Source organism: Cyrtonyx montezumae, unplaced genomic scaffold (assembly GCF_038088225.1).
Source record: "Cyrtonyx montezumae isolate F1298 unplaced genomic scaffold, pur_monq_1.0 scaffold_3, whole genome shotgun sequence".
Lineage (NCBI taxonomy): Eukaryota > Metazoa > Chordata > Aves > Galliformes > Odontophoridae > Cyrtonyx > Cyrtonyx montezumae.
This window is the reverse complement of record NW_027072034.1, coordinates 90959170-90976450: the sequence shown is the minus strand read 5'-3', so window position 1 is coordinate 90976450 and position 17281 is coordinate 90959170. Positions and strand designations below refer to the sequence as shown.

At 41.8% G+C, this 17281-nt stretch overlaps 2 protein-coding genes across 2 annotated transcripts in view; one reads left to right on the top strand and one right to left on the bottom strand.

Annotated features, from left to right (window-relative positions):
• The window catches only part of CREBL2 (cAMP responsive element binding protein like 2), a 371683-nt gene that overhangs the window by 62451 nt on the left and 291951 nt on the right, over window positions 1–17281 (top strand). The gene's annotated exons all lie outside the window — the stretch shown is intronic.
• On the bottom strand, window positions 1320–5420 carry LOC136052920 (cyclin-dependent kinase inhibitor 1-like). Its single transcript, XM_065743396.1, is given in 3 exon segments — window positions 1320–1387; window positions 4957–5311; window positions 5313–5420. Coding segments are annotated over 3 exon segments (531 nt in total).

Below are 17281 nucleotides of genomic sequence, written 5' to 3'. Positions count from 1 at the left end.
TGTACATGCACGTGTATGTTGATTTTTCCTGCCCAAGATAAAACTTTGCTTGTTTAGATTCAAGATTAAAAGTAGTATCCCACCATCACACAATGTTCTAAAAAAGCTGACATTTACAAAGCTCTTTCCAAATGTGTTCATTAAACATTGTGTGCATCTTATAGCCATATGCAGCAGTATAATTTAAAGTGTATATTTTATAGGTCTCTTTTTCTGTTTTACCCACTGATTATTATGTGCTGTAAAACCTCAGTTACCCAAACTAGTCAGGAGAATGAAAAGGGGAAATAAAAAGTAGGTGTTGGAAAAGTCTGTTAATAAATGCTACAGAAAAAGCAGTCCATACAATGTCAAGAGGTGTTATTAATGTCCTTTATCTTCTTACATAAACATTATTAGCATGAAAAAGCACTGAACAGCAACTAAATAGTTAACCTCTTTTGTAGCATGTTCTTACAAACAGTAGGCATTTTTAAAAACTGTGGACAAATGCACAGCAAATTTTATACTAATTTCTACTGTGTGAATTCAAAGACATAGATGGAACAGCACAGCTGAAAATAACAGCTCAATTTTTAAACAGCTGGTAACAGGAATGACTTGAAAGATACAAGAGTATATCTGGAAATGTCTACCCATGACAAGCTGAACTACATAGTGGGCAGACATACAGGGTTAACGTGGCTGCTGATATAAATGAACTCTTTCCCAAAAAATTTCGGCTTTCTCCGTTTACAATCCAGTAGTACTTGGCACCAAAGTGCTGTTACTTATGCTCTGAATAGTTGTAAGCACAAAATTTTGTACCTGATAAAAAACACAGATGTGCCTCGGAATTATTGTTAGTTGTCAGACGTGTAAAAATGAGATGGTGATATTCAAAAAATCACATTGCTTAAAGGACAAAAAGAGGTTATACAAAAACATAACAATATAAAAAATCCCAACTGTACACTGACATGTCCAAGAACAGCATTACATGCATAGAGGTGTTGTTTCTTTTAAGTTTTCACCGTTTTCTCATGTCCAGTGACTTTTAGTGCACATTAAACTGCTAGCCTTCACTGAATCCTGTAGTGTCCACATGTTCTATGTAGTGTTTTTTAAGGCTAGTAATTTCTCATTGAAGTGTTTACAGATGATTAGGCCTGAACTCATTCCAACAAGATGTTTTTGTATTTGTGGTATCACTGTCATGAACATACATCTTAGTGTAATGTCCTTCAGAGTCCAATGCCTGAACACGAAGTTTTTCAATGCTGAGGAAACCCAGCAGATGCTTGTAGCCAATTTGGTGCAGGACAGTCCAGTGCTTGCTTTCAAGTAGTTGGCTTATTTGCAGCAGCTTGCATATTTGTCCTGACATGCTTCTTTCCTGAGGAGTAATCTAGAGAATAACATGCAAACAGGCAGAATTACAGCAGCGACACTAATAAGGGCTGCTTCAAAGAAATCTCTCAAATTTTCCTTTTGTCATTTAGACTCCTCTGAGGCTAGTGAATGAATAAAACTAATACTTTTAGTATGTTCCATATAAAACTCTGTAATCAAATCTGTAATCTGTAATTAAACAAGACTAAGGAAATGTACTGGCTTTTATCCAGTTTTGATCAAAAGATTCTTGTTGCTACTGCACAAGATGAGCAATTGTGACACTTCACTCCAATTTTTAGAACTACTGCTGCAGTGTTTTCCAGTCAGAAATAGTTAATTTTTCCTCCTTAAACATACAACAACAAAAAAAATCACCAAGAAGAAATATATTTATGGGCTGCTTTATTTCTGCTTATTAGATCAAATGTGGATTCAGGGAGGACTGCATAAAATCTTGCAGTATCACTGAGTCATAACTCATTCTTCATTCAGATAGTAAATACTCAAGGAGAGAACACCCCTTACTTTTTTATATGGTCATGTGGTTGAATTTCTGTTTTCAGGTGCAAATATAAGTCAACATTAACTACAGAACTGCAAATACAACATAGGATTTATACAAGAATTATCTCCCTATCTCCCACCTTCATACTAAAAAATACTCTTCTCAGGTGCAAGGGAATTCTAGATGTCAGCTTCCTTAAGGGTACATCTACATGGCACAGTGCAATGGAGCACAGCTGTTATCCTGAGTTAAGCTTCTGGATCAGGACTTGGTCCCAAGGGCGGTGTATCCTCCCAGACAGGAGCATGCAGAGCTAACACTGAAGAAGAGCAATAATCCATTGCTCTCTTTCAGCAGAAAAGAAGAATAGCAGACAGAAAATAAAGCTTACACTGCAAAATATAATCTTTATTTTGCCCGTTTATAAGACTTCTCTATAGCTATCTTTCATTTCATTTGGGGAAAATAAATGCATTAAGGACACGCTTATCAGGTGAAAGTCAGAAAAAACTTAGTCATTACTCACATTTCTGCTCAAGAAGAATTCAGCTAGAGGACAGATACTATGTGCTCACATGCCTCATTGCTGAGAGCTGTTTCAGAACTGATAGAGGCATGTAATAGTTAGGGGGATCCAGATTCCCCGGAGCCATATTTAGAAGGTCCAGCCTTCCTATAAGACACTAAACAGAGTCCATGGAAGTTGGCTACTTTCCCTGAGGGCCTCTGAGGAGCACTTCCACTGGCATAAGCAACATACTAAGAAGGAATACCTTGTCTGCAGCCCATCAGTAAGAAAACCTGAGAACAGAGACTTAGGATTTTTGTTGTTTAAATGTACTTACCTAAATACCAGATTTCCTTTCACCCCAATTTTGTCCCATCTCCCTTGCAGAAAATAGGGCTTTAGAACTGTTTCTGAAGCAATACCAACTAGTGAAAACACTAGATTGTTATGAATTTTCTCAATGCTGATCTTTAAGCAAAGGAGACTTACAAACCTCTCCCAGGAGAGCTAAGGTTTGAACCAGGCTGAGACAAGCCAAAAAGTCTGGAAAAGAAGTGTAGAGGTGATGTGGTTCACCAGTCTAGGCTATTGAAGAAAAAAGTAAAGGGAAACTATGAAAAAGACTTATAGCCTATAGCTGATCTGGTTTTTGAACTTAAGACTCTCCCAGAAAACAGAGCAGAACCACACTGAGACCACAACGAAAAAAGAGAGAATGAGAATGGAGCAGTGTACGTAAAAAGGGGTGGGAGACAGAAGGGAAAACCTACTTCTGTATTGGTTAGCTCTCTGCATGTCTAAGGAGTCAAACAGAGCATGAAAACCTCTGCTCCTTCCACCCTGGAGGCACCAACATCCACAAAACAATATACTGATATTTATTTAATGGTCCACAGCTGCCTTTTAAAGTCTAAACTAAACACACATTGTTGGATCTTAATGTAAAGCATTGCAGTATTCTTGTTGACTGACGGAGAATGCAGATATGCAGATAGCTGTGTTCAGATCCAATAACTCAGTGATAAACAAATTTCATTAGAGGATGGTAGAAGCTGAATGAATAGGCAGAAGCAATGGGTCAGAGTGTACCAGTAGGTATTACTTTCCTGTAAAATTGTCTGAGTTTTGCCTGAATTACTTCAGTTATACCCAGAAGAAGCTGTCTGATGCTAGAGGGAAACTAAAGCATAGTTCATCTGGCAATATGAAGGTTGTATGTTTGTGTGTCTGTCTGTCACTCTGTGTGCAGGAATGAGAGAGGGACCAATTTTCAGGTCTCACCAAAAATGACAACTACAAACTATTTTCCTAGCCCATTTCATAGACCCAGATTCCCTGGGGAGAAGGGTACTGATGTTAGACTAAAGTGTTTTCTCATATGAAAATATATGTGGGAAAGTGTTAAACTGTGTAGCGTGGTATTTTGGTTTCCATATCCCCTGTTGAAATGTCTCTTGCCTGGGGAAAACAAAACGGAAGAAAAATATCCCCTGGAAATATCTGCATAATTTACTCCCACACACTCAGTGAAAGATTTACAATTGAATAGTAGTTCCCTCAAACCATCAGAACATTGTACTCTGAATTACTCTTCTGTACACCTACCTGTAAATTATACTGTTAATTAGTTAATGGCTGTAAAGTGCTTTGGAGAAGAAAAGAGTACTCATTAAATATCACTGCTCTGTATACTAGTGTGCAATGTTCCATTCTTTATTAATCTCCAATCTCTCCCTGAACCTCTTTCTACCAATTAAGTTTCATGCCCTCAAATAGCAAATTATTCTATTCCCTGATTTACTGTGATCAACATCACTATTCAGAAAGTGTTTCCTGAACCTTAGCTTTAATTGTCTCCAAGGCAATTTCAAGCTGGTGTCTTACATCAAATTCCCAGAAGAAAATCTTTGGTCTAGGTCTTGAAAGCCTCAGACTTGGATTAACAAAATCCTCAGAAGGACAAGGAAAATCTCATCTATGGGATTATATTTTTCAAACAAGCTCAAATTCCTGTTGAGAAGAGTAAAGGAGGGGCCAAATTTCCAGAAGACCTTGGTATGCAGGACACTGAGGACTTTCAAGAACCAAAAGCTCTTTTACAGGTTCTGAAACTCCTTTGTTTTTACATCTGGCAGCAAGTTCTGCTGAGAGAAATTTGAAAACTTAGCTCTTCTGCCACCTGGCCAATTTTAAGATTGATCTTCCCTTACATTTCCCAGATACCTTCACTGAGAATAATATGGAATTTGAAGTCAGGTGAGCTGGTTCCTGTTAAGAAATAACTCCACTGCTTTTCTCACGCTGCCTGTCAAACTGTCCTAGCCGTCCCAGTCAAGTGGGCACTGTCTTACTGCAGGTCCTAAAGAGACCCTGAGGGCCAGGAGGGTGATTGTGGCCCAGTACCTCTTACAAACATATCACATGCCTGTTTATTTATACTTTATTTTCTTTCAGATACTCCCTATGAGGGCTGCACTTTGTTAAAGCAGGACCAATGCATGTGCCTACCATAGAATTTCTTGTTTGGAACCAGGTTTGATTATCAGAGCAATACCAAGGCCTTTCATACCTGTTAAAGATGTCTGTCTTCTTTTTGTCCATTCTGGGTCCTTCCCAGCTCCTGTTTGCTTGGAAGCCTTTGGTTTCTCCTCCAGGGCCAACTGATGACCCTTTTCTTCCCTGCACAGGGGTCAGTACAGGTACTGCAGTGGCCTCCGGGTCTCTCTCACCACATATCTGGGATAGAAGGCCTGCACCTCATGGCTCCCCAGCTCTTCCCACTGCAGGAATCCATCTATTGGTACATCCTGCAGGAAACTGAAGTTCCACTTCTGCAGGGACACCTCGATGTTGCTGCGCAGCATGTGCTGGAAGCCCCAGTGCAGCTGCTCGCGGTCTACTGGGCCAAAGAGATTCTGCTTGGATGTGCACTATCCTCCCCAGCTGCCACTCCATCTTTTCTCCTGGGTGCTGCTCTCTGGCGAGCGTTCTCAGCAGTGATTCATTGCCAAGAGCAGAAAGATCATCATCCATCCTGTGTGTGTGGCAGTAAACCCTAATGTCTTTGATTCTGCTGTGGAAAATCCTGGCTTATTTTGGATGAAATCTATCCCAGTCTCTAGAACAGAGGGAGAATTCCCATTGATTTCTATATTATTTATCTGTGGCAGCAGCTTTGACAGGGAATGGGTAAAGATGAAATGCCTTCACTGCTTCTGTGCATCCATATTCCAGAGTATCCCAAGCAAAGGTTTACCCTATGGGGACAGAGCTGTACAAGGAAGTGGAGAACACTCATTGAGGCAGTGACTGTTATTTTCCTTTGTTGTGCTTTGTTTACACTGCCTAGCAGTGAGCAGTCTCAGACTCCTAGGAGTTGCTGTAGTATGAACTAAGGGAGAGCATAGAGGTGGGAGATGGGAAAACTCCCCTGAGCATCTTTCTAAATAAAGGAAACATACTGAAAAGGAGGACTTCTAGAACAAATAAAGGGAGATGGCAAACAGAAAAATATAGAAACCAGCTTAATTTTACAGTGGAGTTAGCACTACTTTCCCAACTACTCTATTTTACAACATCAGCCAGTTAGAGGATAAAGATGACCAGAGATATCACTTGGTTGTTGCCTGATATTTTTATTCCTATTTCCTGAAGCAAGTGCTTGAGAAATGTCCCAGTCCCAGACAACAGGATTTCATTTCTGGTATCAGCAAATCCCATTCAAGCACTGGACAGGACATCATGTGGGCAGGAGAGGTTTCCATCTTTCCCTGGCAGGTAATGTGGAGACATGGCAAGGTTGAGGAAAGAAATCAGGCACTCTGCAGATTTCACAGACCAGTGAGGGATGGTACATACATTTACCAAGTGTGTAATTTCTGCTTAAGTCTTTAACTTCTAGAAGAGCTTGAAAATAGATCTTCAACATCATTCAATTATTTTTCTCTTTGCATCCTCAAAACTCAGTTCCTTCTCCAAAGCTGGGATGCACTGCAGAGGACAGCCTAAGAAGAAACCTCAGAGAAACATTAGCAAACAGCCATGCTGTTTGCACATGATCTGTTGCACTACTGATTTCTGAAATGTATGAAGAATTCAGGCACTGAATTAAGAGAGTTTAACAAGCGACTATCTGTAGACAATGCAGATAGTTAAAACTGGAGCAGCACAGCTTTTGCAGAACCTCAAGTTTGGCTTTGTCTCCAGCATTTCAAAGGGTGCCTCTGCTGCAGCAGACACAAACCCAGATGTAATTTGTGTAACCACCTCTCCCTATTATTTCTGCAGGTCTGCATCTAATCAAAGCAAACTGAACATCGCACTGCACTCATGCCCTACTGTCTACTCTGAGACTGTCATTTTGTAGTAGTATCAAGAGCTTGTCAGCAAGGGGCTGCTGCTGGCTCAGAGATGGTTCTGCAAAGCAACTGCAGCAGAAAGCTCAGGTAGTGAGGGGATGCAGTTATCTCATTTCAGGTTGACACTGAGCATCAGTTTTGCAGGTGGTAATGCAGAATACCAGAGCTCCAGAGAGGCAGATGCGCTTCTGCATCCATTTGTGAACTTTATTCCTTACCCCAAGCAGCTCTGAAATTGTGGACCACGATGGTTCACAGCCATTGGAAACTGAAATGGCAATACCAGGTGTAGGTTGCCCTTCTGGTGTGTATATTTATTTCAAAAATATATGTGGTGCTTTGAAGGCTGATGGCTCCCAAATACGGAGACAGGCACACGTAAGTGTTAGGACAGAGAACAGTGGAGCTTCATGCTATCATGGTGTCTCCATGGCTCCAGCCAGCTCCATCAATGATGGTACTGCATCATGCCACATCACGCCTATAATCCACCAGATGCTCCTCACTCCTATAAAGTCACAGCAAAGGCTTTGGGAAAGCACTTTCTCAAGATGCATCTGAGAGCACGCCAACAAGAATAATCCTCTAGGTGGCATCCAGAATCCCAAAACTTAACATAAACTTTTCCCCAAGTTCTGTGCAAACTTGCTCTCAGCCATAGGGATGCTCAGCAGTGCTGGTTGTTGCTACAGCTAACAACAATCACACTGCTGCTGTGCTGCTTTTTCATCTGGTGCCAAGACCCCAGCAGCCTAAACTAAGCTCATTGAAAGGCAATCTATCAGTCTCAGGAAGGCACAGGCAGTCCTTTGAAGGAAACGTGCACTAGGAATTGCATTACAAATTGTCTGTTTGGAAAGAGCCAATCAGGGCCAGGAAGAAAGGTGTTCATCAAATATTTGTGGCCTCCACTATTTTTTTTTATAATTTTAATAGCACATATGAATGAACAAGGAGATTATATATCTTACTCTGTTTGTGATTACAAGAACATGGGAAGAGCTGCTCCAGGGCAGACTATGAACCATGTGTCCCATCTTCAGGGCTGTTTAATTCCAGGTGTTTCAAAAGAAGATAAAAAGCCTGCAGAGAGGATAATTATAGAATAACCTTTCCCTACAGAAAGTTTCCTCCTAATGCTCTTAATTATGTAATGAATCACACATGCTTATAACTCTTCTAAACTTACATCACGTGTATATGTGGAGTGTTGCTGTTTCCATTACTCAGTCATATCCAGGGCTAAATCCTGGCCCAGCTGCAGATGGTACAAGCTTCCTGCTGCAGAGCTGGGATGCTTTTCGCAGGGCTCTTTCCAGGTCTCACTCCAGGGATGCACTGTCAGTATTCTCACACACTGGCCTGAGCTGCAAGGTTGCAGAACCTGACTGAAACACTTGAGAAGTGCAGAAACATTACCGTGTTTACCGTGACACGCATTAAGTTGCAAGCCCCATGCTGCCAGCCTTATACCTACCCGTACAAGATACAGCCCTGCTCCGCCACCGCAGCTCCCACCCGGTGCCTCCCGTCCCACCGCCACCGACATTGTTTCCTGCATTTTTCAGGTTAGAAAACAGAGGTGAGAAGTGGGATGTTATTTTGTTAGCTCTAGAGGAGCTTGATCTTTGGTGTTTATATTTCTGCATTTGAAAGGCCTACTTGTTTGTACTGTTCTGTGTTTCACACTATTGTTCACAATTTAGAAGAGAGAGAGAAACTGGAGAAAAGCTATGTTTTTCTTTCATTTATTTATGAACCAGAAAGAAAAATAGCATGAATGATCAGAAAGACAAGGCTAGAAAGTGTTCTCTCTGGACAGATGTTATCCACAACAACCTCAGGCAACATGACAGGCTTGTGGCAGAATGGATGGAAGACTGTGTGGAAGAAATGGACCTGAGGGTGTTGATTGATGCTTGGCTAAACATGAGCCAGCAGTGTGCCCAGCTAGTCAAGAAGGCAAATGCCATCCTGTCCTCTATCAGAAATAGTGCTGCTAACAGGACTAGGGAGGTCGTCATCCCTCTGTACTCAGCTCTGGTGAGGCCACAGGTCAAGTACTGTGTTCAGTTTTGGTCCTCTCACTACAAGAAAGACATCGAGGCCCTGGAGTGTATCCAGAGAAGGGAAAAGAAGCTGGTGAGGGTTCTGGAGCACAGGTCATACGAGGAGTGTTGAGGAAACTGGGATTGATCAGTATGTTGAAGAAGAGGTTTAGGGGAGACCTTACTTCTCTCTACAATTACCTTAAGGGACGTTGTTGCTAGGTGGAGATCAGCCTCTTCTAACAAGTAACTAACAATAGGACTAGAGGGAATGGCTTCATGTTGCATCAGGGGAGGTTCAGGTTGGATATTAGGAAATCTCATCTCTGAAAGAGTGGTCAGATGCTGGAATGGGCTGCCCAGGAAGGTGGTTGAGTCACCATCCCTGGTGGTGGTCAAGAAACATTTAAGATATTTAAAGGACACGGTTTAGTGGGGAAATATTGGTGGTAGGTGATCAGTTGGACTAGATAATCTTTGAGGTCTATTCCAACCTTGGTGATTCTATGATTTTATGATTCATCCTCAAGATTCTGCTTTTGGTTTGCAATGTTCTCCTTGCTGCAGGAGTTGCTCTACAAGGGATTATTTTCCAAGTTGGATTTGCCAACCATTCTGACATTCTGAGATCGCTTATTTTTTGATGTCTCACACTCTCCACTTACAATTTATCAGGAGTGGGAGAAGACAGTGGGGTGATATATGGGCCTGTTGCAAAAAGAAGACCATGTGTATGTTGCCTATCTTTCTGTCTTTTTTTTGTCACATCCTCCATTTCCTTTGATCCACCAAGATTCATACACCGGGAAGCAGTGCTGCCTGTAGAGTTTTAGATGGGAAAACAGGTTAAGGAAGGCAAGAGCATCAGCTTATTAGATCTTTACAAAAGTACTTTGTTTCTCAGTTCTGGTATAGTGTTTTGCAGCTTCTTGACTTGATACATACCAACAGGAAGTAAATGAAAAATAAACACGCTGTTTATATTCCTGGACTTGATGTGACATCTAGAACAAGAAACTGAGGAAAAATGAGGGATACTGGTAGTTCTGGTGACAAAGAATTGTTAATGAAGAGCAAATATTATAGATATGAAAAGCGATGTCTATGTTACTATTATGTCAGTTTTGGTCTCTGCAGTGCCAAAGACTTGTATTTTCTCTAATTTGCAGCCTTTATGAAGTATGAGTGAACAAAAAGAGAAATTTCTCCTGGAGGCTAGAATGCTCTAATAGTGTGTGCCTTGAAAAATGTTACTAAGTTCCTATTTTCAATTAACTTCGTAAGTAGGAAGATAAATGGAGGCAGAAGTGTCAGTGCTACATTATCTATTCACTTGTTCACAAGGGATTAATTTTCAAATAGGCTTAGGAATACTGACTATATCATAAAACCCAGACATAAACACAGGGAAAATTAAGGACCAGAAAATCATCCACACACCATTTATTATATCATATTGCATTTAAAATATCATCACAAAAACTTGACCCTGTATGATTTTAAGAGTGCAGGAAAACTCCAGATTTTTAATCCCCTCCTTTGCCTCCTAAAGCAAGTTTTCCATTAGTTTTCATATCTGCAGTGTTCCTCAATAACTGAAACAGTGCTGCTTTTGCTCATGTAACCTTGTTATGAAAAAAACATAGCTCAAAGGCTCAGTTTTGGGAGAGAGGTAGGGGGAATCCTCTCTGTAGGGAGAAAAAAAACTGTTTGTGAAAAGAAGTGGTGGTGTATGTGTCTTCAGCTTGCAAGGCAATGACTGTTCATGAGTAGATCAGAAACACCAAAAAGCTGTTCTTTGTGTCTAAAACTGTTTTGTTCAGATAACCCTGTGCTCTGACTGGATTCAGTATTGCAAGATGGAGAGTGAGGGGGGCTGGGAGGGCAGGAAAAGTAGAAAAATGATGTATTTCCTAAAGAGAAGTATGGTATCACCTGTCTTGTAGCTCTGACAGCTCTGTGATTTTGCAGATTGGCAGAGTTAGAGAGGAAGGAGTTCTTGCACCAGCAGACAAGGCAAAGAGTCCATCACAGTTCTGCTCTGCTCCCTCCAGCCAGGCAGGATGTGCTATCCATATCTGACAATCAGGTAAATAAAGATAAGGGTGCAGGAGAATTTGCTGTTCACTTCTGGGCTCTGTCCACAGGGCTTCCTCATTACTGTGAGTATGTGAGAGGAATGTTTGGAGCTGCTTTATGCCATTACCTGAATCAAATTTTTAGTGCTCAGTCTTTAGGCAGCCAGATTCAACCATTCTTGGCTTTTGGTCAAGTTTTTCTTATATGACAAGCAGCAAGACTGCAAAACAAAACTTTGTAAATTGGTAGCATACTTCTGAAGAGAAGCTCTTCAGCTACATTTTGTAATTTCATCTCCTTTCATTCACTCCAATTCAGCCTTTCTTAAGAGGTTCTTATTTTTAATGGTATTTTCAGTGCTGTGATTCAGAATTCAACCCTTTGTTTACGGTGAAAGCTACTATATGATGTTCCCAGTGTGTTCTGGATAGTGCTGCAGACCCCAGCAACTACAGAGTAAACAGTTTAAATAAACTGGTTTTGTAAAAAATGTTTTTGAGTTGTCTAGAAGTCAAAGCATTATGGAGTTCTGAAGAGTCAATGTCTTCTTCAGTAATCTACAAAGGTCAGTTTTGGGCCAATAGAATCAAACAGTAGAAAGAGGGAAGTTTTGCCAATGCTTGTCCTGTAGCCAGAGGCAGTCCACAGCTTATGTCTGTTTCCTATCTAGCAGTCAAATTTGATAATGCATTTTCTACCTTTATTTCCACTCTCTCAAGGGTAGGAGTCTTGGAGAGGTGGGAAGGCAAAAGGGTTCCAGGCATTTTTTCCCATAAGGCCACTGCAACCAGTGCTCCCTAAATGTCAGATGTGATGAATGTGTTTATTAAGGATCTGAGTCATTTGCCCACTCTTGTGCTCAGCAAGCTGATAAATGCGCATGATCTGTGGCTAAAACTATGCATACATAGAATGACCAGCTGGATGCTGTTGGATTAGGATACATGACTGAGTTTTGTTTGCCTTCTGCACCGACTGGCAATTTTCCTTTATTCAACTGCCAGTTTTCAGAAAACTTGTGAAAACATCACTTTTTTTGACATTTCTTCCCTTCTACCAAATGTGCCAATAGATTCCAAAGCTGTTAGGGGAGATTTGATGGAAGAGTGGATGAGTAAAAATCTCTCTTGCTTTGGAGAACAGGCAAAAAATGGCAGCTTGTTAAGGATGTGACAAATGCAGTACATTATGGCTGTTATCTGCTCCCTTTGCGTCCTTTTTCTACTCCATTTTGTATGCATTCTGAGTGTGAGCAAGAAGACAAGAAAAACCGTATGCAAGGTAGACCACCTCAGTGTCTCTATAATGTTCACCTGGAAGACCTGTGAGATCTGAGAATAACAAAGGTGGCTGAAGTCTCTCTAGCAGGGACACAAGTGGTTGTGCTTGTCTTAGATCTCATGAACTGGGATATGAACTTAGAATCATAAAATTATAGAATCACAGAATCCTTAGAGTTGGAAGGTATGTTTAATGGTAATCTGGTCCAACTCCCCTGCAATGAACAGGGATATCCACAGCTAGATCAGGCTTCCTGGGGCCCTCACCTTCAAAGTCTCCAGCGATGAGGCATTCACCATCTCCCTGGGCAGCCTGTTCCTGACCCTCACCACCCTCACTGTAAAAGAATTTTTCCTCATATCTAACATAAATCCACCCTTTTTAAGTTTGAAACCATTTCACCTATTCCTATCACAACAGATCCTGCTGAAGAGTGACCCCTTCTTTCCTGTAGCTTGCCTTCAGATATTTAAAGGCTGCTATCAGGTCACCTCCTCTTCTCCAGGTTCAAAAGTCCCTGCTCTTCCTTGTAGGGAGGTGTTCCATCCCTTGGATCATTTTTGCAGTCCTCCTCTGGACATGCTTCAACAGGACTGTACCGAGGACTTCACATATGGACGCGAGGCTTAACCAGCACAGAGTAGAGGGGCAGGATCACCTCCCTCAACCTGTTATGATTTTTTTGATGCAGCCCAGGATATGGTTGGCTTTCTGGGCTGTGAGGGCACACTGCTGATTCATGTCTAGCTTCCCATCCACCAGTACATGATGGTCCTTTTTTGCAGGGCTGTGTTCAATCCTTTCATCCCCCAGCTTATATTGGTAGTGAGAGTTTCTGTGACTCAGGCACAAGACCTCGCAATTGGCTTTGTTTTTTTTGACCCTCCTGAGGTTCTCCTGGGCCCACTGCTCAAACCTATCTAGGTCTTTCTGGATGGCATCCCATACCTCTGGTGTCATCAGCAAATCTGCAGAAGGTGCACTCAAACCCACTGTCAGTGTCATAGAGGAAGGGATTAAAGAATATCAGTCCCAGCACTGACCCTTTGGGAGCACCACTTATCACTGATCTGTGTCCATCAGTGGTCAATGAACCATTGACCTCTGCTCTCTGGACTCTGTACTGCAGCCAGTTCTTCATCCGTTGAACTGTTCTCCCATCTAAACCATATCATTCCAATTTGGAGAGAAGGATGCTGTGGGGTACTGTGTCAAAAGTCTTACTAAAATCCAGAGAGGTAATGTCGGTGGCTCTTCCCTTGTCCATTGATGCAGTAACACCACCATCAAGGCCACTAGGTTGATCAAGCAGGATTTGTCTTTGGTGAAGCCATGCTAGTTCTCCTGTATCACCTCCCTGTCTTCCATGTGCCTTAGCACAGCTTCCAGGAGGATCTGCTCCATGATCTTTTCCAGCACAGAGGTGAGACTGACAGGTTCATAGCTCCTGGCATCATCCTTTTTGCCCTTCTTAAAAATGGGGGTGATGTTGCCTTTTTTCCAGTCACCAGGCACTTCACCCGATTGACACAACTTTTCAAATATCATTGAGAGTTGCTTGGCAACTTCATCAGCCAATTTCTAGTGTATCACTTATTTCTTATTGCATGTAGTTCCTAAGCACTAGCTTGCATCCTGGTATGGTTTTAGTGAGGTGCAGATTACACTTTCTGAGGTGGTGCCTTGCCATGTTTTGAGGGGCCGTGCGTCTAAGTTTATTTTTCCATTGAGTGTGAATGGGAGAGCATAAGTGTTGCTGCTCTTCATACAATGCAGTTCTTCAGCCCTACTTTGGCAGGCTTTTCACTCTCAAACCTGTACTTGTTCTCATGCCATGCTCCAGGATGTTCAGCACTTGCCATTTTGAACTGAAAATACAAATAAATAATATATAAATAATAAATAAATAAGTTAGGTCTTAAGACATACAGGGCTTGTTGGATATAGGGGGTCAAAATGCTACCTGTGTGAGTGTGCGCAGAATGTGTTGCTTAATCTCAGAACCAGTGAATGGTCCCTAACCCTATTTCACTCAGTGTTGTAGATGCTGCTTCTGCTTCTCCACTTCTGTTTTGTTTTCTCTCTTAATTCAAAGCAAAATCAGTCAATTCAGCTATGATAATGGATTTGTAAGACCAAGGTGTGCTTCGGAGAACAGTTAACTGTAACAGTACCAAAAGCTGAATCTAAACATTAATCAGATTAATTTTGACAATTTCAACAGACAAATAATTTTTCAGTTATATAAATAGGCATACACAGGGCAACTTAGGGGAGCACTAATTCTTTAAGTGAGATTTTAAACTGTGGGAGATAAAGGAATGTGGTACATACACTGCCAGTGCCCTCAAGGGAGAAGTTTACTCATCATGAGGAAGGTGTGCTGCATTCCAGGTTCCGTTGGAAAGGCATTTATTCAGTAAGGCTTTACAGCAGACCTATATGTGTGAGCCTTATGTGTACTATGTGAAATGGAGTGAAATGTGCAATATCAACATAGGAGACTAAACCTGAGAAACATGACAGTTTGAACTAGTTCATAGACTCTACTGTACTCTGTAGGTCATTGTGACTTGGGTTATGCCTTTTCAATGACTGGGAATGAAAATGAATTCCCAAAGGCTGCACAAATGTGATGGGTCAGTGTGAAAGATGTTGAAGGGAGAGAAGTACTTGGGGAAGAAGTGACCTGCTGTTTTATTCAGAAAGGGGCTGTGAGAGATAGAAGGGACCCAACACTATGGACCAACCTTTCTAATGCAGTGATCTGGCTGGCATCTTTAGGTGGGAGCTGCAGTGGACAGTATACGTGAAGGAGGGAACTCAGTGATGAACTTCATTTTGGCTTCTGTTTTTTATTATTTTTTCCTAGTGGAAGTACTTGCTTTTGGTCAGCCAGAAGAGCTTCTGTAACCTTACCATCAAGGCTGCCCTGTTTCTGTCAAGTTTTTGAAGAAAGTTGTGATATTTGGAGCTGTGTCAGAATCTTGGCCTTAGGCTTCCTTTTGAGGCCAGTACTGATGTCAGCAGGAGAGGGTTTGGGCTAGCCCTGCTCAGTTTTTAAAAATCCCTCCTTCAATTTTGACCCTTCTCTAGTGATTTTGCTAATGGCCAGGGCCAGGGGGTTTACTTTCAGTCACGAAGCTGCATCTGCAGCTGTGGTTGGCTGGAGTAAAATGTCAACATCTTTACAGGCTGTGTGCTTCAGAGCACTACCTGCTCATCAGCAGGTAAAAAAGCAAATATTTATGCAATTCAGTGCATGGTGGAGGTTTTATGCCTTCCTCTGGAGCATCTGGCTCTAGTCACTGTCTGAGATAGATGCTGGGCTAGATAAAATGTCTATCTGCCCCAGTGTTGCAGTGCCTATACTCCTGTCTCCCTTGTGGGCTAAAGTCCTATGATATCCTTCCAGCTGGCAATATGCCCAGGACAAAATTTTAGCACCATCTGCCACTCAAGCTGCTTACAGACTCAGTGTAGCATTATTGAAAATAAAGCTGTTTGAATGAAACAAGTGTTTGGAAATGAGCTGTCTCTCCTTGTTCCTTTTTCTGCTCTCTCTCTGGGGATAGCAGAGTGTGCAGGAGAAAAAGAAGCAAGAGGTGGGAAGGGAGGAGAGGAGCTTGCTGAAGCCTGACCAGGGCACTAGTGCTTCCCCTTCTCCCTCCTCCTTCCTGGGGATACAGGGATGAACATTTATATGATACAGGAGATGTTTGCCAAAAAACACCATGATAGTTTCAAATGCAAATGAGTTCTGAGGATCAGTTTCCCTTGGTATAAACACAGCTGTCCCCATACGTTAACCTGTCACCTGACACGTTGGAAGAGAAGGAGAGAGTTAAGAGCCAAACATAACATTAATGGGAATTGAACCTTTCTTGGGACTCTTTCACATTTCCTTCAGTTTCCATGTTTCAGTTACTTACTTCATTTCTCCCAAACACCAGGAGTGATAGTCCAGGCAACAGCCTGCAACATCATTCATAGGGCAGATATTCTTGTCTCCAGCACAAATGTTTAGTACTGGTTAGTCTGCAGCCGAAGCAGTTAGCCAGTTGGCTGAACTTCCCTTGTGCTTTCATCAGAGTTTAAAGTGAACCCATGCTGTCAAGGGAGACGGCAGATATTTCATCCTTTTTCACATTTATGTGCTCTGAAACAGCTCAAATGGGACAAGTTAAGTCTTGGGGGCATGTACGTTGCCACAGAACTGTCAAAGAAGATTAAAAACAGGCACAGAAGTTTGATGGTTAGACTAACCACAAGAAAATGCTGGAAGGGGAGCTTTTGTCTCAGTACTAGGTAGAAGGAGGTTAGAAATCATCTGTGAGGACACTGCTGGCTGCTTTTTCATTCTGGCAGCCTATATAGAGATTGAAGTCTGGGTTTATGTGCTTTGTAGTGAAAGAGATAGTCATAAGCTTATTTTCCCTCATTAAAAAAATAATTCAACTAACTTTTCAAGTGAAAAGGGATCACAGCGGTGGTGGTGGTGCCAGTTTATTGAGATTATTAAGGAAGTTTAGGTTGGAGACAGCTTGGGCTTTAGTGACCATACACTCATCAAGTTCATGATATCAAGGAACACGAGCCTGGCAAAGAGTAGAGTCAGGACCCTGAACTTCATGAGACTGAACTTCTGGCTGTGTTAATTTAAGGAATTATGAATGAGATTCCCTGGGAGACTGTCCTAAGGGACAAAGGAATGGGTCAGAACTGGGTGCTCTGCTATATAGAGATGCCATCTGGACATACAGAGATGGTTTCGAGAAAGTCAAAGTGCAAAAGGAACTGAACTTGGCGTGAAAAATAACAAGACATTTCTTTAGATACATTGGACATTGTAGATATGCAAAAGAGAAGAGAATTGGCTTCAACTGACAAAGGCAGATGTCCTCAAGGTGTTCTTTGCCTTGGTCTTCACTGACAGTCAGGTTTCCCATGCCTCTCATTGTCCCATCACCTCTAGGCTATGGTTGGAGGAGTGGAATCCCTCCCACTGTAAAAATAGAGCAAGACAGAGACCACCTCATGAGACTGAAGATACAATTTCATTGGATCAGATGATATGCATCCCAGGGTCCTGAAGGAACCGGCTGATGTGGTTGCCAAGCTGCTCTCC